The sequence below is a fragment of the Papio anubis genome, chromosome 1, assembly GCF_008728515.1.
Source record: "Papio anubis isolate 15944 chromosome 1, Panubis1.0, whole genome shotgun sequence".
Lineage (NCBI taxonomy): Eukaryota > Metazoa > Chordata > Mammalia > Primates > Cercopithecidae > Papio > Papio anubis.
The window spans coordinates 24273886-24297924 of record NC_044976.1 but is presented as its reverse complement, the minus strand read 5'-3'; the positions used below and the strand labels follow the sequence as shown (position 1 = coordinate 24297924).

At 46.3% G+C, this 24039-nt stretch overlaps 1 protein-coding gene and 1 pseudogene across 14 annotated transcripts in view; both read left to right on the top strand.

The window, feature by feature from the left end:
• The first annotated feature begins 3109 nt into the window (after positions 1–3109).
• PAFAH2 (platelet activating factor acetylhydrolase 2) overlaps positions 3110–24039 on the top strand; it is a 75026-nt gene continuing 54096 nt past the window's right edge. For 7 of the 13 annotated variants that reach the window (XR_002521755.2, XR_001902293.3, XR_001902289.3 and 4 more), the window contains exons 1-8: positions 3113–3677; positions 4395–4541; positions 13648–13784; positions 14898–15051; positions 16165–16261; positions 20891–20959; positions 21332–21473; positions 22944–23057. Coding sequence is in view for 6 of the 13 variants with exons in the window: in XM_017958476.3 (XP_017813965.1) it covers positions 4517–4541; positions 13648–13784; positions 14898–15051; positions 16165–16261; positions 20891–20959; positions 21332–21473; positions 22944–23057 (738 nt within the window). In the remaining 7 variants the exon portion in view is untranslated. Of the gene's footprint in view, positions 3678–4394; positions 4542–13647; positions 13785–14897; positions 15052–16164; positions 16262–20890; positions 20960–21331; positions 21474–22943; positions 23058–24039 lie in introns of all 13 variants that reach the window. The other 6 variants (XM_017958476.3, XM_017958473.3, XM_021937806.2 and 3 more) reach the window with 6 other exon arrangements.
• On the top strand, positions 7888–10364 carry LOC101009130 (annotated as a pseudogene). Its single transcript, XR_159608.5, has one exon. The product of XR_159608.5 is annotated as a eukaryotic translation initiation factor 2 subunit 3 pseudogene (transcript).

Genomic DNA, 24039 nt, shown 5'->3' with positions numbered 1-24039 from the left:
TTGTCCATTTTCCCACTAACTAGGAAGTCCCCAAGGACACAAAGGCAAATCATTTCTTTTTCTTTTTCTTTTTTTCTGAGTTGGAGTCCCATTCTGTTGCCAGGCTGGAGTGCGCTGGCGAGATTTCGGCTCACTGCAATCTCTGCCTCCTGGGTTCAAGCGATTCTCCTGCCTTGGCCTCCTGAGTAGCTGAGATTACAGGTGCGCGCCACCACACCGAGCTAATTTTTGTATTTTTAGTAGAGATGGGGTTTCACCATGTTGTCCAGGATGGTCTCAATCTCCTGACCTCGTGATCTGCCCTCCTCGGCCTCCCAAAGTGCTGGGGTTACAGGCGTGAGCCACTGTACCCGACCAAGACAAATCGTTTCTACATGCCAAGCATGCAGCCCAGAAGAGACGTCACCATATGTTGGGATGTAAGAAAGAGGAAAGCAGCCCGCAAAGTCCAGGGGCCAGCCTAACACTCACAGCCAGGCCTTGTCCTTGTCCTGTTGAACATAAACAACTTCACAGACCATCAACAGCAGACAAGGCCACTCTGTGACTGTGATGGATCAAAACACAAACAGTCATCATGTCTGAACACAAACAAAAAATGGATATGTCCAAACCACAAAAAAGACCAACCATCCCCCTGTCTCTGCTAAAATGAGAGACTGCTGCTTCTTACCTATGACAGCTTCAGCCTTGGTCTAGCCTCCCCTCCTTCTAGATACATTTTATCCAGACCCCCAGTCATAGAATTACCCTTGCTCTTAACAGCATCCAATCCAAAGCCAAGCCCCACTTCCTTAAACTCTCCCCAGATTATCTAACAAAAGCCCAAATTCTGTAAGTTCTTTCTTCCATCCTCCTACTGAGATGCACCCCCGTACCCATATTTCCCCACTGCCTGCATTCTCCCTTGCTGCAATGAGTAATTAATACAACTTGTTTAATTACAGGTGTGTTTCCAGGGGTCTTTGACTGGAATGGCATCGACACAAGTATCACCTATCAGTGAGCATAAAATGTTATTGTCAAAGTTTAAAAATGTTGCTTCTCAAAACTAGTTGATGATAAGAGAAGGAAAGTAGTTGTTCCTTCTGGAGGATGGGTGGGGGTGATTGATTACAAACCGAGAAGCCAACCTTTTAGAATATTGGAAATGTTCTACATTTTGAAGTAAATGGTAGTTATAGCAAATGTTTTTAAGAAATTAAACTGTATATGTAAGATTAGTGCACATTACATACTCTACTGTATACCTATTCTACTTTTATTTTAGAAGTTTTGTCCACTGGCGGCACGTGGTGGCTCACATCTGTAATCCCAGCACTTTGGAAGGCCAAGGTAGGCAGATCACTTGAGATCAGGAGTTCAAGATCAGCCTGATCAACATGGTGAAAACCCGTCTCTACTCAAAATACAAAAATTAGTAGTCATGTGCCTGTAATCCCAGCTACTAGGGAGGCTGAGATAGGAGAACTGCTTGAACCCAGGAGGCAGAGGCTGCGGTGAGCCGTGATCCCACCACTGGACCACAGAGCGAGACTCTGTCCCTGCTCCCCCGCCAAAAAAAAAATAGGAAATCCAAAGTTGGTCACCCAAATACCAACTTGAAGCAATTTACCAGCAAAGTAAAGGCCAGAGTTGGGATGGTAGCTGACAGCAGATTTGAAGAGAACTTTGGGCTATTGGAGGATGAGATCTATGATGAAAATGCTGGAAAATCAAACATTTGCTTAAAAGGTAAAGGCATTTGGGTTGTTTATCCTAGAAAAGACCGGATTGGAAGGAAGTGTAGTTAAACTCAACCGTTTTATTTTGCAACAGGGCAGAGTCAGATTGTGTCCAAGGAGGATCTTCCTAACTGTGACAAAGGAGATAAAGGAGGTGGTGACATGCCCATCCCTGGGACATTTTTAACTCAGCTGGCCAGCAAATGGCTCCAGCATGGCCTGGTCTGGGAGTAGGAGACTGAAAGAAATGACCTCCAGCTGTCCCTCTCATGACCAGGACTTCTGGCTTGTCCTGAGTGTTCTGGCCAGCTGCACAGCACGGATTAACGGGCCAAAGGGAGCCGCTCTCTGATCTGCATTAAGCTTTTCAGGTTCTGTGGCCTCCGCCATCAGCCACAGATTTAATGAGATCCGGGGCTTAATTACCACAGTGCAGGGCTGCCAACACTCTCTCCTGATGACTTTATCTTGGCTGCTGGAAGGATGGGGGTGACAACAGTGTGTTGGCAAGAGAGGAGGGCCTAAAGCAGGGACTCTGGACCCTGGTGATTTGGGGGGATGTGGGCTGCAACAGTGAGTGGCGGGGGCGACTGCAGGACTCAGTACCTGACCTCAAAGAGCTCATAATATGTCAAGAGTTAAGATCTCTAATCCAGGAGATACCCAAGGCAGTGTGAGTCAACTCACATGTGAGAGGCACACACAAATGTCGGCGGAAACTTTGGATGCATGAACAAAGCTCCTAGAAGAGGGGGGCTGGAGGGTGGGGGTGCCGCGTGGGGGCATGCAAGTTAGGGAAGACCTTGAATGCCAGGCTAAGCAGTTGGGACTTCATTTCATAGGTAGTAGAGGGCCGCTGAACGTTTTTGAGCTGCCTGAACGATCCAAATTTCTTATAGAACTTTACAGGACTCCTGAGGATGGGCTCTGCCTGACCCCCACTGCCCCAACCTCCACTGCCCCCAAAATAATCTCCTTCCATCCCTCACACTCAGCTGCAGCCAGCACTGAACTTAATGCCATACTCTGAAATGTTCTTCACAGTCTCTGTACTCCTGGCTACGTTCTTTCCTTATATCAGGTCTCAATGTTAACATTCCTCCCTCTAAGAAGCCTTGCAGACACCGCCCCTTTCCCCCAAGCCTGGCCAGAGGCCCCTTTTCAAGGCTCCCACGCTTGCTGTGTCTCCTCATGAGATCACAGCTCTGTGTTGTCATTATTCACTGGGCTGCATTCTCTGCTAGACTGTGTTTCTGTTGAGGCTAGGGGCGGTATCTTGTCCATCGGTGTCGCTAAGAACCAGCAAAAGACAGTAATGTGGGGTGGTTGCGGCCCAGCAGATCACTCGGGTTCCTCCCCTTTCTCGGCCAGAGAGTCTTTTGAGGACAATAGAAAATCACAGGTGTCAACAGGTACAGGCTGGTAGGGAATGTCCCCTTAATTTGAACGATCAGTCTATTATTCTTCCAGGAAACAAAGTGTGCAGAAGACACAAAACAAACGCCGACCTCCTCCCACCTCCTTGAGAATAAAGCGAAGCTGGGGCCATTTCTAGGCACGCCTGAGGACTATTTGAGGAGGGTGAGGCGGAGGGTTACTCACGAGACTACAAGTAAAACCCTCCGCTCCAGAGCAGAAATCGCGGCGGCTCCTCTTCAGGCCACCAGGGGGAGGAATCACACCGCATCCCGGGCCTTGGGCGGTTTCGCACGACCACGCGGAGCGGGGAGGTCGCGTAGAACTCTGGGAGTTGTAGTCTTAGGGTTGTAATGCGCAATCTCGCCCACTGCACATCGGGAGTTGTAGTTCTAGGTTGAGGAACGGAAGTGCTTCCAAGTGTCCATGTTGAGCCCTGGAAACTACAACGACCAAAGGGCCACGGGTTCCTGGGCCGTTTCTCATTTCCGTCGAGTTAAACGTCTGGGGCTGCTTCTGAGGAATCAGCTTGACTGGGTAAGTTTGATTGAAGAAAACACCCATATGTTAATTGAGCTTCCTGCAGATTTTCGTATTCTGGCCCGGTTTGGGGCCTCGGCGTCTCTCAATCGTAGGAATTGCATATTAATCTTCGTCCTTTACGTTTCCTATTCAGACACCTGTAGCCACCCACCCTCTTGACCCTGCTACGGTCGCCTCGCAGTTTTAACGGCAGCGCCCCTGGAATCCCCACTGAGCTCCTGTCCCAGGACCCAGCCCCCGCAGCCCCACCTTGGACCCCACAGCCCTACCCTAATTCCTCGGCCCTACCCTGACCCTACAGCCTCACCTCCCTGAACCGTGGGCTTTTTTTTTTTTTTCTCTTTTTTTTGAGACAGAGTCTCGCTCTGTCGCCCAGGCTGGAGTGCAGTGGCGCGATCTCCGCTCACTGCAAGCTCCGCCTCCCGGGTTCACACCATTCTCCTGCCTCAGCCTCCCGAGTAGCTGGGACTACAGGCGCCCGCCACTACGCCCGGCTAATTCTTTGTATTTTTAGTAGAAACGGGGTTTCACTGTGTTAGCCAGGATGGTCTCGTTCTCCTGACCTCGTGATCCGCCAGCCTCGACCTCCCAGAGTGCTGGGATTACAGGCGTGAGCCACCGCGCCCGGCCTCCCCGGGCTTCTTTATGCTCCTCCACCCTTTGTGTACTTTACTTTTACTCTCAATTTTCTGTTTTTCACGGCGGCGGAAGAAGGGCCCTCATTCCTTCTTTCCGATCGGCGATTACCCTGGACTCGAAGTAAGCACACCCGGTTCTAGGCCAGCTCTGCCTCCTGCCCTCGGGGACTCAGTTTCTTCCTCTCTAAAACGGAGATGACTGTTGCTCCGTCAGTCTCAGGTGAGGAGTGTTGAGGAGCCAACAAGCTAGTATGTGTGAAGATGCCTTGTAAACTGTAAGACCCTCACTAGAGACAGATTATTTTTATCACAATTATTAATGCTCTGAAACACTCTTATCAGGGCTCTTCTCTAGCTCTGCCACGTTGTTGCTCAAACCCATCCCTCGAGTGCTTGGTGTCTTCATTATCTACCAGCTAGATGATATTTCCTCACTTCCTCCAGAGACCAAAGGTCAGGCCAATGAGCTTTTAGTCTTCAGAGAGCTTTATCTGAAAGGAAGCACCAGAGAAGTGCTTATCTTGGACTGTATCTTGAAATATCCACTGATGAAAGGGTCACACAGCTGGCAGAGCAGCAGTCCTCTGTTCAGCAGAAACAGGGCCCCAGCAGGAGAGGACAGCTGCAACTTAAGCCCCATCCATTCCCTCTGGGCTCTTCTGGGCCTGTTCAGTAGACACTGGCTTTGGTAGGGGTGTCTGAGGCCTGAAAAGGCTGCTGGGAAAGAATCTGTTTTGCCAAAAGGCTTAATCCAGGAAAAATGAGAGACCTTGACTAGGAAAGAGAGACATAGCATTGTTAATTAATTCCTAACATTTTATAAGCACTCAAAATGCACCAGGCCCTAGGCAATATTTTCACTTACGAAGTATCCATTTTACATATAAGGAACTTGAGAGGCCATGCAGTTAAAATAATTATAGTTGCCTCCTATGGTTATAGTACCTTCTATCCATTGAGTGCTTTACATGTATTATTTAATCCTCATCAACAATCTCATGAGCAGTTACTATTTCTCTTTTTTTTTTTTTTTTTTTTGAGACAGAGTCTCTCTCTGTCACCCAGGCTAGAGTGCAGTGGCGTGATCTTGGCTCACTGCAAGCTCCACCTCCTGGGTTCATGCCATTCTCCTGCCTCAGCCTCCCAAGTAGCTGGGACTACAGGCGCCCACCACCACGCCCGGGTAATTTTTTGTATTTTTTTTAGTAGAGACAGGGTTCCACCACGTTAGCCAGGATGGTCTCGATCTCCTGACCTGGTGATCCGCCTGCCTTGGCCTCCCAAAGTGCTGGGATTACAGGTATGAGCCACTGCACCCAGCCCTTAGTTACTATTTCTTTTTGAGACAGGGCTCGCTCTGTCACCTGGGCTGAAGTGCAGTGGCACAATCTTGGCTTACTGTGGCCTCCAGCTCCCAAGCCCCAGCAATCCTCCTACCTCAGCCTCCTGAGTAACTGGGACTACAGTTGCATGCCACCACATCCAGCTAATTTTTTTCTTTTTTAAATTTTTTGTAGAGACAGGATTTTGCCATGTTGCCCAGGCTGGTCTTGAACTCCTGGGCTCAAGCAGTCCTTCCCACTTGATCTCCCAAAGTGCTGGGATTATAGGCATGAGCCACCGTGTCTGGCCGTAGTTATTATTTCTGTTGTGAGAATAAATTATCAGAAGCTTAGAGTTTGAGGAACTTGTTCAAGATCACATAGCTAATAAGTGACAGGGGTAGAATTCAGAGTCATCAAAACCTATTTCCCCCATTATACCATATAGCCTTATTTTTAGATCAAAAACAAAGATTAAAGAAGACTTGAGATGGGTTTAAATCAAAGCCAAATGAAGGAACATTTGTTGAGTCCCAACTATGTGGGGAAAGCATGCAGATAAACAGTTTGGCCTAGAAAAGCATATAAAATCCAGTCTTTACTCCTGGAGTAGATCTGAAGAGGTGAGGCATAAGTGTGCCAAAAATTAAATAGTATTCATTGGATAAATTAATTATTGAGACCAGCTGTATGCAGGGCACTACATTAAGTCTAGTGATAGGAACATGCTTCTGGGTGGCCTTGGAGATTATACCAAGTGAAATCGTAGTCGTGAAAATGGTGGACCGGAACACAGTATACACTCAGTAAGCGCCTGCTGCATGCATACATGTCTGAATGAAAGAAAAATTCATCCAGAGACATTTCTAATCAAAGTCCAGACCAGAGGTTCTCAAACTTGGCTGATTAGAAACACCTGGGAAGCTTTTACAAACGAATTGATCCTCAGAAATAGGGGCCCCAGAATACACATTTTTTAAAGCTTCCCAGGTGATTGTGACAATAGGTTCAGGAACCTAAGATCTAGATTCTCCAGGGACCACTGTTGCAGGCAAGTCACTGATTGAAAACTGCTAGAATAGGTGTTAATCCAAGAGCTGCCCTAAGGTAGCCTAAGATTGGTTACCAGATAACAGATGTGGACAGTGATCAGCGATGAGAGGAGGAAAGGTTGGAAGGACATGGGAAAGCTTCACAGAGGACTAGAGATTTCACTGGGCCTCACTGGATGGAGAGGCTTCTGGACAGGCACCACCATGAACCATTTAGACAGTGAGCAAAAGAAGGTAGAGACACATAGACTGATTTCCTTGGAAAATTCCGTGACTTTTATTAAAAATGACTGGATGCTTTGTGTGAAAGTCTCTTTGGCAAAATTTGCAAGTCAGATTGGATTTTTCCATCTCTCTATCCTATTTGGACATCAGTCAATGTGAGCCTAGGAAACAAAGATTCATTTGCATGTTAGCTTCACTCTGGCCAATTAGCTTCTGTAGTTTTTATTTCTAAACAATTTAGTTGATGATCCTCCCAGAAACTTTCCAGGAGCACAGTGAGTTCTGCTCTCTTCTGTTTTGGCCATTTCCAAGTCCCCTTATCCTGATTCCTGTCCCAAGTGCTGTTCTCTATGCAGGGTGAGACAAAAATCTCTTCCCATAAGAAGCTTAAGGACTATTGTCCTGGTTCTCCAATCTTAAAAGCTGACTGATTGGCTCTTGACTCTCCAGATTCACTCTGGCCAAATCCTAGTGTTTCTACTTTTCACTCAATCAACACATTTCTTGGATGCTTCCTAAGAGTCAGGTACCACACCAGGTGCTTTGAATGCATTATTTCATTTTATTTCCATAGCAACCCTGTGAGGATAGATAGTGTTCCCATTGTACAGATGGGGAATCAAGCTTAGAATGATCAGATAACTTGCATAAGATAAGAAAGCTAGGCAGGGCTGGCACGGTGGCTCACTCCTGTAATCCCAGTCATTTTGGGAGGCTAAGGCGTAAGGATTCGCTTGAGCCCAAGAGGTTGAGACCAGCCTGGGCAACATGATGAAACTCCATCTCTACAAATAAATACAAAAATTAGCCGGTCGTGGTGGCAAGTGCCTATAGTCCCAGCCACCCAGGAGGCTGAGGTGGGAGGATCACTTGAGCTGGGAGGGTGAGGCCACAGTGAGCCACGCACTCCAGCCTGGGAGCCGGAGCAAGACCCTGTCTCAAAAAAAAAAAAAAAAAAAAAAAAAAAAAGTCTGGCAACATGGCGGGCGGAGAAGCTGGAGTGACTCTGGGGCAGCCGCATCTTTCGCGTCGGGATCTCACCACGTTGGATGTTACCAAGTTGACGCCACTTTCACACGAAGTTATCAGCAGACAAGTCACAATTAATATAGGTACAATTGGTCATGTAGCTCATGGGAAATCCACAGTCGTCAAAGCTATTTCTGGAGTTCACACCGTCAGGTTCAAAAATGAACTAGAAAGAAATATTACAATCAAGGTTGGATTGTAATATGCTAATACTAAGATTTATAAACTTGGTGACCCAAGTTGCCCTCGGCCAGGATGTTATAGATCTTGTGGGAGCAGTACACCTGATGAGTTTCCTACAGATATTGCAGGGACAAAAGGGAACTTCAAATCAGTCAGACATGTTTCCTTTGTTGACTGTCCTGGCCACGATGTTTTGATGGCTACTATGCTGAATGGTGCAGCAGTGATGGATGCAGCTTTTCTGTTGATAGCTGGTAATGACTCTTGTCCTCAGCCTCAGACGTCTGAACACCTGGCTGCTATAGAGATCATGAAACTGAAGCATATTTTGATTCTACAAAATAAAATTGATTTGGTAAAAGAAAGTCAGGCTAAAGAATACGAGCAGATCCTTGCATTTGTCTAAGGTACAGTAGCAGAGTTAGCTCCCATTATTCCAATTTTGGCTCAGCTGAAATACAATATTGAAGTTGTTTGTGAGTACATAGTAAAGAAAATTCCAGTATCCCCAAGAGACTTTACTTCAGAGCCCGGGCTTATTGTTATTAAATCTTTTGATGTCGACAAACCTGGCTGTAAAGTTGATGACCTTAACGGAGGTGTAGCTGGTGGTAGTATCCTAAAAGGAGTATTAACAGTGGGCCAGGAGATAGAAGTAAGACCTGGTATTGTTTCCAAAGATAGTGAAGGAAAACTCATGTGTAAACCAATCTTTTCCAAAATTGTATCACTTTTTGCAGAGCATAATGATCTGTAATATGCTGCTCCAGGCGGTCTTACTGGAGTTGGAACAAAAATTGACCCCACTTTGTGCCGGGCTGACAGAATGGTGGGGCAAGTACTTGGTACAGTCAGAGCTTTACCTGAGATATTCACAGAATTGGAAATTTCCTATTTCCTGCTTAGACGGCTTCTAGGTGTATGCACTGAAGGAGACAAGAAAGCAGCAAAGGTTCAAAAGCTGTCTAAGAATGAAGTGCTCATGGTGAACATAGGATCCCTGTTGACAGGAGGGAGAGTTAGTGCTGTCAAGGCCGATTTGGGTAAAATTGTTTTGACCAATCCAGTGTGCACAGAGGTAGGAGAAAAAATTGCCCTTAGCCGAAGAGTTGAAAAACACTGGCGTTTAATTGGTTGGGGTCAGATAAGAGGAGTGACAATCAAGCCAACAGTAGATGATGACTGAAGAATACCAGTTAAATAATACATTTGGATGGAGTTGGAAGTTGGAATTTCTCTTAACAACCAAGGGTTTTATTTTCAAAGCAATATTGGGGAATTGATTTCACAGTTCGTTTCCTTAGTAGGTAACTGTAAGGTTATTCTCTCTCTTTTTTTTTTTTTTTTTTGGTTATGAAAACTTAGGGACTACAATCAGTATAAAAATTGGCATAATGTTGGATTGAATCTACATTTTGGCAGAAGTTAAGCATTACCACGTAATGTCAAAATTATACATAATGCAGTTTTGGTTTTTTTGTTTATTTTGTTTTGTTTTTGAGTCTGGCTCTGTCACCCAGGCTGGAGTGCAGTGGTGTGATCTGCAACCTCCGCCTCCCGGGTTCAAGTGATTCTCCTGCCTCAGCCTCCCGAGTAGCTGAGATTACAGGTGTGTGCCACCACACCTAGCTAATTTTTGTATTATTAGTAGAGACAGGGTTTTGGCATGTTGGCCAGGCCAGTCTCTCCTGACCTCAGGGTGATCAGCCCACCTCGGCCTCACAAAGTGCTGGGATTACAGGCGTGAGCCACCTTGCCCAGCCCACATCATACAGTTTGAAATAAAACTTAGCCACAACCGCAGCCTTTGCTGTAGCACACACATATATCACTGAACCTGCTTGAAATAAAGTTTTTTTTCTGTTTCATGATTTGTCTTTGAAAATCATGATTTGTCTTTCATGATTTGTCCAGGCTGAAGGACTGTTGTACCAGTAAAAACTTAAAGGCACAAATTCTCCTTGAAGACCTTCTCCCTTTTCTTTGGCCCCATATTTTATGTTGCCTGAAATCCAATAGTCTTCCTCCATTGGAAAATACTGTTATACCAAATAATTCTAGATGAGTAACAAAGATCTTTCTAGGCCTTCATTTTATGTTTTTTCTTAACTGTTAAGATTGTGGCATAGATTATAATATTACTAATTTTGGGATGTTTCGAAAGGTCAAGAAGTAAAAGATGTTAGAAAGCAAAAAAAAGAAAAAAAAAAAAAAAAAAAGCTAGGCACCAAACGAGCTGGGCCTCCAATGTGGTTCTTTCAGATTATCTCTCATGAACATGACCTCATTTCCAGAGAAACAGAAATGCTAAAGAGAAACAACTTTTTAGCTTAGCACTTGAGGTACTGCTCCTCCCCAAATCTGGTCACAACTTTCTCTTCTCACCTTGCATTGTTTCTCACACAAGCTTCCTTCTTACCGTGCTTTTGCTCGCTCTCTCCTGCTTGAAAGAGCCTTTCCCATCTTCCCCTGCTCTCTACTTCCAAGCTAAAGGAGCACTGTTTCTTCTCAGAACTCCTGTGGTCTTTTATCTGCCTCTCTTTTATGACAGTTGAACTTGTAGCTGGTTCATTGTCATGTGAGTGACATGTGTCTTGTGGCCCCAGCAGTAGGTCTTCCATGTGTAGACCTCAACAACAAGCGATGGGGAAAGGTCAGGGTCTGAGGCTAAGCAGAACTCATCCCCCTTCACTCTGGCTGAACAACCCACTGACATCAGGAGCTTAGTTTCTCTTTCAAAAGATTTGGGTTTGTTTTTTAAATTTGCTAAAGAGAAACAAAAAGAAGACGCTATCTGTAGTAGAAAGAAAATAATTTCTTATCTTTCAAAGTTAAATAGAATGATGTTAGGATTATTAAGACCAGACAAGTGGCAGCTGACAACCAGGAGACTGTGTGTTGTTACCATCGTTCTGCTTGTGACTCTGAGCAGCTCACTTAATCTCTCTGGACCTTGGTGTCTTCCCTGGTAAAGCACGTGTATGTACTGAGAGAAGGGGGAAGACAACTGTGGGGAGGATTGACAGAAATGCTCTCTTAGGTCTCTTCTTACCCAGACATGCTTTGACTGGAACTCCCGAATCTCTCCCAGAGCATCTTAAAAGAAGCAGAATAATTTAATCATGAACATGTGGACCCCAGATGCAGTGTGTATCCATTTAGATGCTTTTGGTTGCAACCAAAAGAAATCTAACTTCAGTTGGTTTAAACAAGAAAGGGAACTTACTGACATTTAACTAGAAAGTCTAGGAGTGGGTCAGGTTTCAGGTATGGTCTAATCTGTGGATTCTTAATGTCTTCACAAATGGGCCTCTATTTCTCTGTGATTCTCTCGGTTTTGCCATCCACCATGGGTATCTTCATCCTGTGCTTCAAGGCCACTTGACAGGTGACATCTGCACATCACACTAGTTCAAAACAAGGAAGAACTTTTCTCCCCTCAACCATCAAATCAAAGTCCCAAGCTTTACTCCTATTGGACCAGCATAATGCCATATGCCCACTCTTCATCCAAATACCGACCAGAGAATAAGAAGGACTGATTGGCTCCAGTTAATTAAGGCTCAACTCTAGAGGTTAAGAGGGGTCAGCCCCACCCAAATCACAAGGCATGGGGTACTGGGAAGTTTGATGTTCTCATGTTACAACCACATTACCCATGATCGAATTCTGGCTCTGCTTGCCGTATGTTATTGGGTAAATTGCCTTTGTCAAGCATCCACTTCCTCATCTGTAAAATGAGATAATAATATGTATCTCAGAGGACTGTTGAAAGAATTAAATAAAATAATATATGAAAAGCACTAAACATAGTTCCTGGCACAGAGTAAGTGTGACGGTGATGATGGTGTTGGAGATGATGAAATTGAAGAGGGTGAGGGGAGCACTGGCCCCAGTTTAGGAAGCAGATGAGCCGTAGGAATGTTATCTAGTCAGGAGCGTGCACGCCCGTCGTGCTGAAAGCTTCTGTTTGATCTACTGCCCACATCATACTTTTCCCTACCTCTGCTCTTTTTCCTCTTAGGTTTTTTTCTGTATGTACTTTCTTCCTCCTCCCCTGCCTCTCAACTTCCTCATCTTTAAAGGCCCAGCATAAGTGCCACCCTATATTCAGTAGTTTAAAGCTGGGTGTGGTGGCTCCTACCTGCAATCCCAGCTACTTGGGAGGCCTAGGCAGGAGGATTGTGTGAGCCTGAGAGTTTGAGACCAGCCTGGACAACATAGCAAGACCCTGTCTCTCAAAAAAATAAACAGTTTTAAGAAAAAGCTTAGTTCAGTGACTGCATATGTATAACCGAATCCCCCACTGAGCAGGATCAGTAATGGTTAAGAACTTAGCTTCCCGATTAGGCAGAGATGGGTTTGCCATTGGGTAACTTGGGAAGGTTATTCAACCTCTTTATGCCTTAGTTTCCTCATCTGTAAAACAGGGTCTTTTTGTTTGTTTGTTTTTTGAGACAGGGTCTCACTCTGTCACCCAAACTGGAGTGCAGTGGCACGATTTCAGCTCACTGCAACCTCTGCCTCCCATCTTCAAGAATTCTCCTGCCTCAGCTTCCTGAGTAGCTGGGACTATAGGTGCCTGCCACTGCACCCGGCTAATTTTTGTATTTTTAGTAGAGATGGGGTTTCACCATGTTGGCCAGGTTGGTCTTCAACTCCTGACCTCAGGTGATCTGCCCACCTCAGCCTCCCAAAGTGCTGGGATTACAGGCGTAAGCCACCATGCCCGGCCAAAACAGGGTCTTAATAGTACCTACTTCAGGCCGGGCGCGGTGACTCACGCCTGTAACCCCAGCACTTTGGGAGGCTGAGGTGGGTAGATCATGAGGTCAGGAGATCAAGACCATCCTGGCCAACATGCCGAAACGCCGTCTCTACTAAAAATAAAAAAGAAAATTAGCTGGGCGTGGTGGCACATGCCTGTAATCCCAGCCACTCAGGAGACTGAGGCAGGAGAATCACTTGAACCAGGGAGTCGGAGGTTTCAGCAAGCAAAGATCATGCCACTGCCCTCCAGCCTAGCAACAGAGCGAGACTCTGTCTCAAAAAAAAAAAAAAAAAAAGTACCTACCTCAGAGAGTTGTTGAGACAATGAAATGATGTAATGTATATAATGTCTATAAAGAGGTCAGTACAGTGCTAACTGTAAATAATGGATCTTAGTGGTTACTATTAGCCTCAGGAGAGCAAGGTCTGTGTGACAGTCTCTGCAGCAGTTACTGCTGTGCTGCGCACATAGTAGCTGCTGGATAAACATTTGTTAATGGGCTGTGAGGAGTATGGATGGCTCTCTTTCCTCTTCACAGCCATCTCATCACCTAGCAAAATAAATAAAAAACAACCCCCAATCTTGGCAAAGGCAATGTAGCAAAGTAGTAGGTGCAAGATTCAGTGAGTGACGGCAGGGAGGATGAGGTGCTAAGGACGGGCGGACAGGGTAGCAGATAACACATATCAGCAACAGGAAGCCAAGAGGAAGCCAGCAAGCGGCTGTTCTATGTTCCCCATCCAGCCAGCAAGTTCAGCTCCGGCAAGTCATTTGATTCACCCGGTGATGAAATGGGGGTCAGCCAGTCTGTGGGCTTTCCACCTGTCACAGGACCCCACCTCGTAGGCTGTGGGGATGTGATGGAGGGTCAGAATCTCCAGGTAAGTGTCCCCAGCTCCCTTCCGTTTGCACTGCTTCTGCCGGCACCGTGACTTACTGATCACAAGTCTGATCCTGCACTCCCACGGTGGGGAAGCTGAATCAGAGCGGGTCTGGATTTGGTTATCAAGCCCCCAGCTCTGTCTTCCCTGAGCTTTTTCTTCCTCTTTCCAAACATTAGAAACATCCCAATAGACAGAGATAATGTGTTCGTTTTCCACCTAGAGGAAAGGGGGGACTCTAGCTTTAGAGGAAGCTCGCAGATCCTCTCACCTTTCTTGAGGGCAGATGCCTGATCTTGGAAGGGTTTTAAATCATATCAGAATCAGAGTGTGTGAGAGAAAGAGCCATGGGCGTGTGCCTTTGGCCTTGGACTCCCTGACCTGGGTAGGGGGACAGCTTCCTTTTTTCCTCTCCTGCTTTGACTTCTGGACTGGTCCTCTATCAGGTCCTAGGACTTTTTAATTAATTAACTTATATATATGTATATATAGTAGAGACGAGGTCTTGCTATGTTGCCCAGGCTGATGTCTAACTCCTGGCCTCAAGCGACCCTCCTACCTCGGCTTCCCTAAGTGCTGGGATTACAGGCGTGAGCCACTGTGCCTGACTTAGTTCCTAGGTCTTTCTCTGCTAGCCCTTGGACTTCCTGTGTCCCTTGAGAGGCACACACTTCCTAGTAACCCCTCACCTACTCCCATGTAAAATGAGTGTGCTGTTGCTTCCCAAGGGCCGTCCTAGCAGAGTGGCCTGGATGAGCTACCAAGGCCACCCTGTTCAGCACAAGAACTAATCTCTAACTCCTGGGGCTCCTCCAGGCTTAGGCTCAGTGCCAGATTTAAATCTTTCATTGTCCCAAACACTCAAATATTTTTGGTGCCCCCTCCCACAATGTAATTCAAAATACAGTTGGCTATTTGAAATAACGTAAGCTTTACATGTATTCTAAAAATCAAATTGCTTCTTTCCAGACTTCTGAATGTAAAATTCAGGTATGCTAATTGAAACTTAAGGTTCCCTGTTTTGCTGGTGCCCCAAACGCCTGCTGAGTGTGGCTGTTGGGAAATCTAGCCTGGACTCCTTGCTCCGAGCAGCTGCTCTCTTCTTTCCTACAGGGGAGCTTCTTTCGACTCTTCTACCCCTGCCAAAAGGCCGAGGAGACCATGGAGCAGCCCCTGTGGATTCCCCGCTATGAGTACTGTACTGGCCTGGCCGAGTACCTGCAGTTCAATAAGCGCTGGGGGGGCTTGCTGTTCAACCTGGCTGTGGGTAAGGGCTGGCCTGACCTCTGCATGCTTTCCCAGTTGCTTGGTTTTGTTCCTGGGAGATCCCCAGGTGGACACAGTACCTTATAGGCTACAGTGTCCAGACTTTTGTAAGGGGCATCCATTAGCCAGTGTGGTGTGGAGAATTGGGAGAGAATTACATATGAAAGAGCTTTGGTGATTGAGTTAGACTTTCCTGGATTCAAATCCAGACTTCACAATTTACTAGCCGTGGGGTTTGGGTAAGTTACTGAACCTGTCTAAATACCTGCCTTTGGGGGTTTGTAGTACGGGATGTACGTAAAGCCTCTAGTGCAGTGCTTGGGACATAGAATGTGTTCTATAAATGGCACCGATTCCTCATGTATCAATTCCTACTCTGTGCCAGCTATTGTGTGTATCAAAGAAAGGTTCTTAACTATCAAGGAGCATACAGTCTCCTGCAGTTTTCCCTCCGGTCACCCCTCTTCTGAGTAGGGTAACATTGAGTCATCCACTTCCCCCAAAGGCCCCACACCTAGGAATTCCACCCAGTGCCTTGGCATCTCAGCAGTTTACCCCAGAATTCAGTACTGCCACTTTGGACTTAGCTTCCCGTTTTCTCTCTTTCTTTTTTTTTTTTTTTTTTTTTTGTGAGATTGAATCTTGCTCTTGTCACCCAGGCTGGAGTGCAATGGCACGATCTCAGCTCACTGCAACCTCCGCCTCCCAGGTTCAAGTGATTCTCCTGCCTCAGCCTCCCAAGTAGCTGGAATTATAGGAGCCCGCCACCACGCCCAGCTAATTTTTGTATTTTTAGTAGAGACAGGATTTCACTTGGCCAGGCTGGTCTCGATCTCTTGCCCTTGTGATCCACCCACCTTGGCCTCCCAAAGTGCTGGGAATATAGGCATGAGCCACCGCGCCTGGCTTAGTTTCCCATTTTCTATTGTGTTCACTCTTCCTATGGAAGAAAGGGAGAAAAAAATAGGTGATTGACTGACCTGAGCTGCTCAGGGGCCAATGGTGATTGTCCAGAGGGGAGAAACACATGTCCCCACTCATACCTGTACTCAGGTTGCCCTTGGGATAACAGCTTTGGGGCAGCCAGATATGCTATAGCCCATGTCTCTGCTAGGATCTTGTCGCCTGCCTGTTAGCTGGAATGGCCCCTTTAAGACAAAGGACTCTGGATACCCCTTGATCATCTTCTCCCATGGCCTAGGAGCCTTCAGGTAAGAACTTCTTTCCCCCAGACCGTGTCATACTCCTTGCCTGGTGACAGCTGCTGAGTCTTAGCTTATTTTCAAAGGGCAAAAAAAAAGACATTTCCATCTGCTAGCTGTCTTCTCTCCCATCTGCTTTGTCCCATAGCATTGGGTTCACCTTTTCCGGAACGCCTTTTTCAAGTCCTTTTCATCTTGTGGAGCCTTTCAGCAGCCTTCATATGCTTCACTTCTCATGGTCCAGTATTTATATAAATATACACTTTTAGCTTTCCTCCTATATAATAGCCCAGAAATGCTAGAAGGAGCATGAGCTTTGTGATCAGAGCATCTTTTATTTATTTTATTTTTATTTTTTCAGACAGAGTCTCACTCTGTTGCCCAGGCTGGAGTGTAGTGGCGTGATCACAGCTCACTGCAGCCTCAACCTCCTGGGCTCAAGCAATGCTCCTGCCTCAGCCACCAAGTAGCTGGCATGTACTACCATGCCTGGCTATTTTTAATTTTTTTTTTTTTTGCAGAAACGAGGTCTCACTGTGTTGCCCATGCTGATCTCGAATTCCTGAGCTCAAGTCATCCTCCCGCCCCAGCCTCCCAAAAGTGCTGAGATTATAGGCGTGAGCCATTGTGCCCCACCAAGAGTAATTTATTTAACATGAGAGTCCACTCTGTGTGTGGCACTGGCGTAGTAGCGAATAAGACAGACTTGCTCCCTGCACTTGTGGAGCCAGCAGCCTAACTTGCAAATCTCAGCCACATCCTTTGTGTGCTATGTGAGCCTGGGAAGGTTGTATAATTTACAATTATAATTGTAAGGTTGTATAATTCTCTGAACTTAGATTCCGTCATCTGTCAAAGACAAATGCCGCTCCCACGGGGCGGTTTGTGAGGATTCAGTTCGATTGACACCTACTAGGTTCCCATCCTTGTCGGTTCTCCTCTCACTTTCTCTACATGGAGGGATATGATGGTGGTGAACTGTAGGATCTCTTTTACCAGACCTGGGGAAACTTTGGCCTAAGTTTCATTATTCATTTAGAATTCTTCCCATGAATTCTGATTTCTGCAACTTGGTATATTATATAGTTTAATAACTGTAGTACATGTGTTCCTATTTAAGCTTTTGAATTTTCTCTCTGTCTGTTCATCCATCAACATATATGTCTAGTTTAGGTCCCAGAATGTTGCACATCTCAAAGGCATCTGTTTTTGCCTCCTAGCCCCCAAACCATTGTCCACACTGTAGCCACGGAGATTTTTTTTTTTTTTTTTTCCCCTGAGACGGAGTCTCACTCAGTCGCCTCAGTTGCTGAGGTAGGAGCATTGCTTGAGCCATTGATCACGCCCAGTCGTGCAGTGGCATGATCTCTGCTCACTGCAACCTCAGCCTTCTGGGTTCAAGCGATTCTCCTGCCTCAGCCTCTGAGTAACTGGGATTATAGGCACCCACCACCATGCCCGGCTAATTTTTGTAGAGACGGGGCTTCACCATGTTAGCCAGACTAGTCTTAAACTCGTGACCTCAGGCAATCCATCTGCCTCAGCCTCCCAAAGTTCTAGGATTAAAGGCATGAGCCACCATGCCCGGCAGGGAGATCTATTTTTTTTTTTTTTTTTTTTTTGACACAGGGTCTCGCTCTGTCGCCCAGGCTGGAGTGCAGTAGTGTGATCTCAGCTCACTGCAAGCTCCACCTCCCAGGTTCACGCCATTCTCCTGCCTCAACCTCCCGAGTAGCTGGGACTACAGGCGCCTGCCACCATGCCCAGCTAGTTTTTTGTATTTTTAGTAGAGACGAGGTTTCACCGTGTTAGCCAGGATGGTTTCGATCTCCCGACCTCGTGATCCGCCTGCCTCGGCCTCCCAAAGTTCTGGGATTACAGGCGTGAGCCACCGTGCCTGGCAGGGAGATCTATTTTAAAACGAAATATGATCTTGTCATTCTAGCACTCAAAGCAGTGCCCAGCATATAATAGGTACTCAATAAATATTTGTTGAGTGAATGAATGAATGTGTCTTCCCACTTAAAAGTTTTTGGCTGGGCATGGTGGCCCATGCCTGTAATCCCAGCACTTTGAGAGGCTGAGGCAGGTGGATCACCTGAGGTTGGGAGTTCAAGACTAACCTGACCAACGTGGTGAAACCCTGTCTCTACTAAAAATACAAAAAATTAGCCGGGTGTGGTGGCACACACCTGTAATCCCAGCTACTTGGGAGGCTGAGGCAGGAGAATTGCTTGAACTTGGGAGATGGAGGTTGCAGTGAGCTGAGATTGTGCCATTGCACTCCAGCCTGGGCAACAAGATCAAAACTCCATCTCAAAAAAAAAAAAAAAGAAAAAAAGAAAAAAAATTAATAGCTCTTTGAACTTAATTCAGTTCTTTTCATGGTCTTACCTCGATGTAGGTCCAAGACAAAGTTTCTAGGCCTGTTCCTTGCTATTTGTCCCACTGTAGCTCTCCAGACAAAATGGCCGCCTTTCACTTACTGAAAGGCACTGCATTATTTCCTGCCTCGCTGTCTTCATCTGTGCTGTGCTTTGTGGCTGATCTTTTTGCCTGGACTATTCACTGTTCTGCTCTTCTCTTCCTCTTCCCCCTTTCCGTCTTTTCCTGCTAATTCCAGATTACCTTTAAGATCTTAGTTTGGATGTCATTGTCCTAGGAACACCCATCCTGACACCTATATTATATTAGGTTAATTTTTCCAGAATGTGCTTTCATAAGACAATCTATACTTCTCAGCATTTAACATAATTGCAATGAATTAATTACTTGTGTAATTATTCTTTAATGCCTGTCTTCTTCACTAGATTGTAAGCCCTCTGAAGGCAGAGACCACATCTATCCTCTATTGCTCCGGCTTCTAGGACGGTGCCTGGAAAGTAGTTGTTTACCCATAAGTATTTATTGAATGAATACAAGGGCTGTACTGTGCTAGGTTCTCATTCATTCAGCAGACATCTGTGGAGCACCTGCTCTGTGCCAGCCCGTTGGCATGAGAGGAAGGTGGGACATACCAAGATTAACAAATCGAGGAAATTGCATCTGCTAGAAGAGCAGGAACAAAGACTCCCATAACTGTAGCCCATGGCAGAAAGTGGAGAGTAAACATGGAGATGAGGTTAGAAAGGCAAGTAGGTGGTTTTTTTTTTTTTTTGAGACGGAGTCTCGCTCTGTCGCCCAGGCTGGAGTGCAGTGGCCGGATCTCAGCTCACTGCAAGCTCCGCCTCCCGGGTTCACGCCATTCTCCTGCCTCAGCCTCCCGAGTAGCTGGGACTACAGGAGCCCGCCACCTCACCCGGCTAGTTTTTTGTATTTTTTTAGTAGAGACGGGGTTTCACCATGTTCGCCAGGATGGTCTCGATCTCCTGACCTCGTGATCCGCCCGTCTCGGCCTCCCAAAGTGCTGGGATTACAGGCTTGAGCCACCGCGCCCGGCCAAGTAGATGGTTTTTGATGCTGCTTTCTTGTTCAATAAATTGAGTACGTGCTGTGTGCCAGGGCTGGGCATTCAGTAGTGAAGACGAGAGAGTTCCTACCTTCAGGAAGATTATAGTCTCGCAGGGAAAAGAAGCAAAGAAATCTTTTCCTCCTAGGCCAACAGGAGCACTTTGGAGGTGGTCCTTTTGATCTAAGAATCTGTATTGAGACTTCACACTTCATTAGACCTGGGCAAGTCAGTTATAAATACTCTCATTAACCAGAGTGAAATTCTAAGGAAAAAGAAAGGGAGGATAAGGAACATTGTTTCCTCTCATTGCATCTGTGGTTAATTCAGGCTCTGAAATCCTGCCCATGGGTCATGGACCTATGGTTTCTGATCCTAGGGAGGAATATGTGCGGTTAAATACCTAACCATTCTCAGTGTGCCGTTGTCTCATTTGATTCCCACATAGCCCTGTGAAGTGCACAGGCAGGGATGCCTATTTTTCAACTGGGCAAACAGGCTCTGGAAGGCAGACTTGCCCAAGGTGACAGTTTGAACTGGGAAAGGATCAGAAATCTCTCTGGCTGGCCGGGCACCGTGGCTCATGCCTGTAATCCCAGCATTTTGGGAGGCCGAGGTGGGCGGATCACGAGGTCAGGAGTTTGAGACCAGCCTGACCAACATGGTGAAACCCCATCTCTACTAAAAATACAAAAAAAAAAAAAAAAATTAGCTGGGTGTGGTGGCGCTTGCCTGTAATCCCAGCTACTCAGGAGGCTGAGGCAGGAGAATCACTTGACTCCGGGAAGTGGAGGTTGCAGTGAGCCAAGATAGTCCCATTGTACTCCAGCCTGGGCAACAGAGTGAGACTCCGTCTCAAAAAAAAAAAAAGAAGAAATCTCTCTGGCTCTGAAGTCCAGTTCATTGCCTTCCCTGGAAAAGCGGGAGAAGGTGAAAAGGAACTTAAGAACCTGATCTCCCTGTATCAATTAGAAATTGGGCAAGTTGTATTTAACAGAAAACTCCCAAGTAATAGTGACTTAAATACGGTAATGTTTATTTCTCTCTCAAGTGAAAGAAAGCCAGAGGTAAACATTTAAGGTTGATATGGTAGTTCCACAAGATGGCTGCTAGCAGAGCATGGTTGGAATAAGGGTGAAGACTCGGCTGTTCTTTTGATCCTTTTTCCTTGTTCCTTTCTGAATCTCCAGGACTTTGTATTCAGCCTTCTGCATGGAGCTGGCCTCACGTGGCTTTGTGGTTGCTGTGCCAGAGCACAGGTGAGGGATGAGCCGTCATGGATTGGGTGCCTGCAGTGAGCTAGGATAGAGGCTAGTCCCCTATCAATGTACTATTTCTAACCCTTTCGACAACCATGCAAGCCAGCATCATACCCCTTTTAAAGAAGAGAAAACCAAGGTTTAAAGGTGTTAAATAATTTGCCAAAAGTGACACAGCTGAGTTGGAATTCAAACCCAGGTCTGTCTCTAAAATCCATATTTTTTCCACTTTCCTATGCATGCCCCAGATCTCCTTCCCTACTAGCCAAAGGGTGATCTAGAGCCTTCTGGATGAAAGGGAGGCTTTGGTAAAGGGGAAAAATAAGCTCAATAATGTTTTCTGGTTTCTCTCTGATGATGTGTGTATTTCAGGGACCGGTCAGCGGCAACCACCTATTTCTGCAAGCAGGCCCCAGAAGAGAACCAGCCCACCAATGAGTCGCTGGAGGAGGAATGGATCCCTTTCCGTCGAGTTGAGGAAGGGGAGAAGGAATTTCATGTTCGGAATCCCCAGGTAAGTTTGTGCCAGTTGGGGAAGGAGAGTTAATGAGTCTGTCCTCTCCATACTATATTTGATAGCAAGACTTCTAGTTAACCCTCTTTTGAAATGTCAGTCATAGTGGGTCTGAGTTTGCCACATCAGTGGAAATACATAGGATTTTAATCAGGACTTTTGCAATTGCTGTGACAGAAACCCAACTTAGGTTTACTTAGGCAAAAAAACGGAATGATGGGCTCATATAAGTAGACTTATATGAGGAAGAGTAGGACAATTGGAACCAGACTCGAATGCCATCAGGATTTGTTCTCCATCCTCATTTCTGTCTCTCTCTTGGTTGATGAGTCTCATCTTCAAACTGGTCTACTTTCCAAAGTTAGAACCATAAGTTTTTTTTTTTTTTTGAGACGGGGTCTTGCTTTGTCACCCAGATTGGAGTGCAGTGGCATGATCACGGCTCACTGCAGTCTCAATCTTCTGGGCTCAAGAGATCTTCCTACCTCAGCATCTTGAGTAGCTGGGACTACAGGCATGCACCACTATGCCCAGCTACTTTGTTTTAATTTTTATTTTTTTGAGACAGAGTCTTACTCTATCACCCAGGCTAGAGTGCAGTGGCACCACCATGGCTCAATAGCAGTGTCAATCTCCTAGGCTCAAGTGACCCTCCCACCTCAGCCTCCCGAGTAGCTAGGACTACAGGTACACACCACCACACAATTTTTTTTTTTTTAGTAGAGATGGGGTCTTGCTATGTTTCCCAGGCTGGTCTCAAACTCCTGAGCTCAAGCTCTCCTCCCACTGTGGCCACCCAAAGTGCTGGAGTTATAGATGTGAGCCATGGCACCCAGTCAGAACCATAGCTCTTGACAGCTCTGACCTTGTGTGTGTTCAGCTTTGTCACCTATGAGAATAGGACTGTGTTTGAGTTGATCCCTCAGTCCCCTACCCTGGTGCCAAACTGCAGTTTGAAAAATCCTGGAGAGGGATTCCAGGCCTGGGGAGAAGTAACAAAATGGGAAGTTCCCACCAGAAATGCATTGTTTGATTGGGGGTTGGAAGGCCATCCTCAAAAGGCAGGGTTAACGGGAGAAGGAAGTGGGGTAAGTGCTTGGGAGACAAAAACAATAGATGTCTGATGTAAATGGTCAGTGGAATCCAGTACTGGATTGCTAATAACAGCACTCTTAATTCCTTTTGTTTTTAAAATGCTTTCATGTACATCATCTCGTTGGATCCTTCTGACAGCCCTGTGGTTAGGTAGGTAGAGTCGGAACAACAGGGCTGAGTCTGTTATGCTGTTGGGCAGTGCTTATGTGAGTTACAAGGTAGCTGAGCCTTTCTTAGGATGTGGCGCCCAAGATGCTTGGTGAGGCATGGGTGGGCAGACTATCTGTGCATTCTTCCTTGGCTCTGTATGTGAGGGAGATTCTCGCTGGACAGTTGCGGAGTGTTCCAGTCCCACTGGGACTGTCTTTGTTGCAGGTGCATCAACGGGTAAGCGAGTGTTTACGGGTATTGAAGATCCTGCAAGAGGTCACTGCTGGGCAGACTGTCTTCAACATCTTGCCTGGTGGCTTGGATCTGATGACTTTGAAGGTATGAAAGCAATTGATATGACCTAGAGCCCAGTATTCAGGGCTTTCTCGGTTACAAGTAACAGAAACCTAACTAACTGGTATAAACCAAAAGAGAATTCATTGGCCAAAGGCCAACTTTAGGCCAGTGTAGTTAGACCCAGGGTCTCAGATATTATCATCAAAGCCCTGGTACTCTTCTCTCCACTCTCCTGGCTCGGTTTCTCTGTGTATATGTGGTTTTCTCACCAGACTGTCTCCTTTAGGCAAGAAAGGTGGTTGCTAGCAGTTCAAGCCTGCACATCAACTTACAGCTCCAGGTTTTTTGCTTTTTTTTTTTTGAGACAAACTCTCGCTCTTGTCCCCAGGCTGGAGTGCAATGGCGCAATCTTGGCTTACTGCAACCTCCGCCTCCTGAGTTCAAGCGATTCTCCTGCCTCAGCCTCCCGAGTCACTGGGATTACAGGCGCCTACCACTACACCTGGATAATTTTTGTGTTTTTACTAGAGACAGAGTTTCACCATGTTGGCCAGGCTGGTTTCGAACTCCTAACCTCAGGTGATCTGCCCATCTCGACCTCCCAAAGTGCTGGGATTACAGGCGTGAGCCACCACACCCGGCCTCAGCTCCAGGTTTAAAAAGAAAAGAGACTGTCTTAGTTTCCACTAATCTGGGAAAGCTGTGACCCTATGTGGGTCTTATGCCCCTCTGGGCTAGTCCCTGTGTCAGAGGGAGAGGGTATTCCGATTGGCCTGCCTAGGTTACATTCCCACTTCTGGGTCAGATGATTGAACGCCCACAAGGCCAGATGGATGGTGGGAAGAAGATTCAGGCTACTGAGCAGCAAACATCCTGTGTCCACTGCAGGCTCAGTCCTTCCTTTGAGGGAATCCCAAGAACCCTCCCAGGAGGGTATAAAACCATCCTGGCCATGAAATTTGGTGCTTATGAAGATACATTCTTTATGCCCCACCCCCACCCAATCTTTTTTTGTCCATAATTT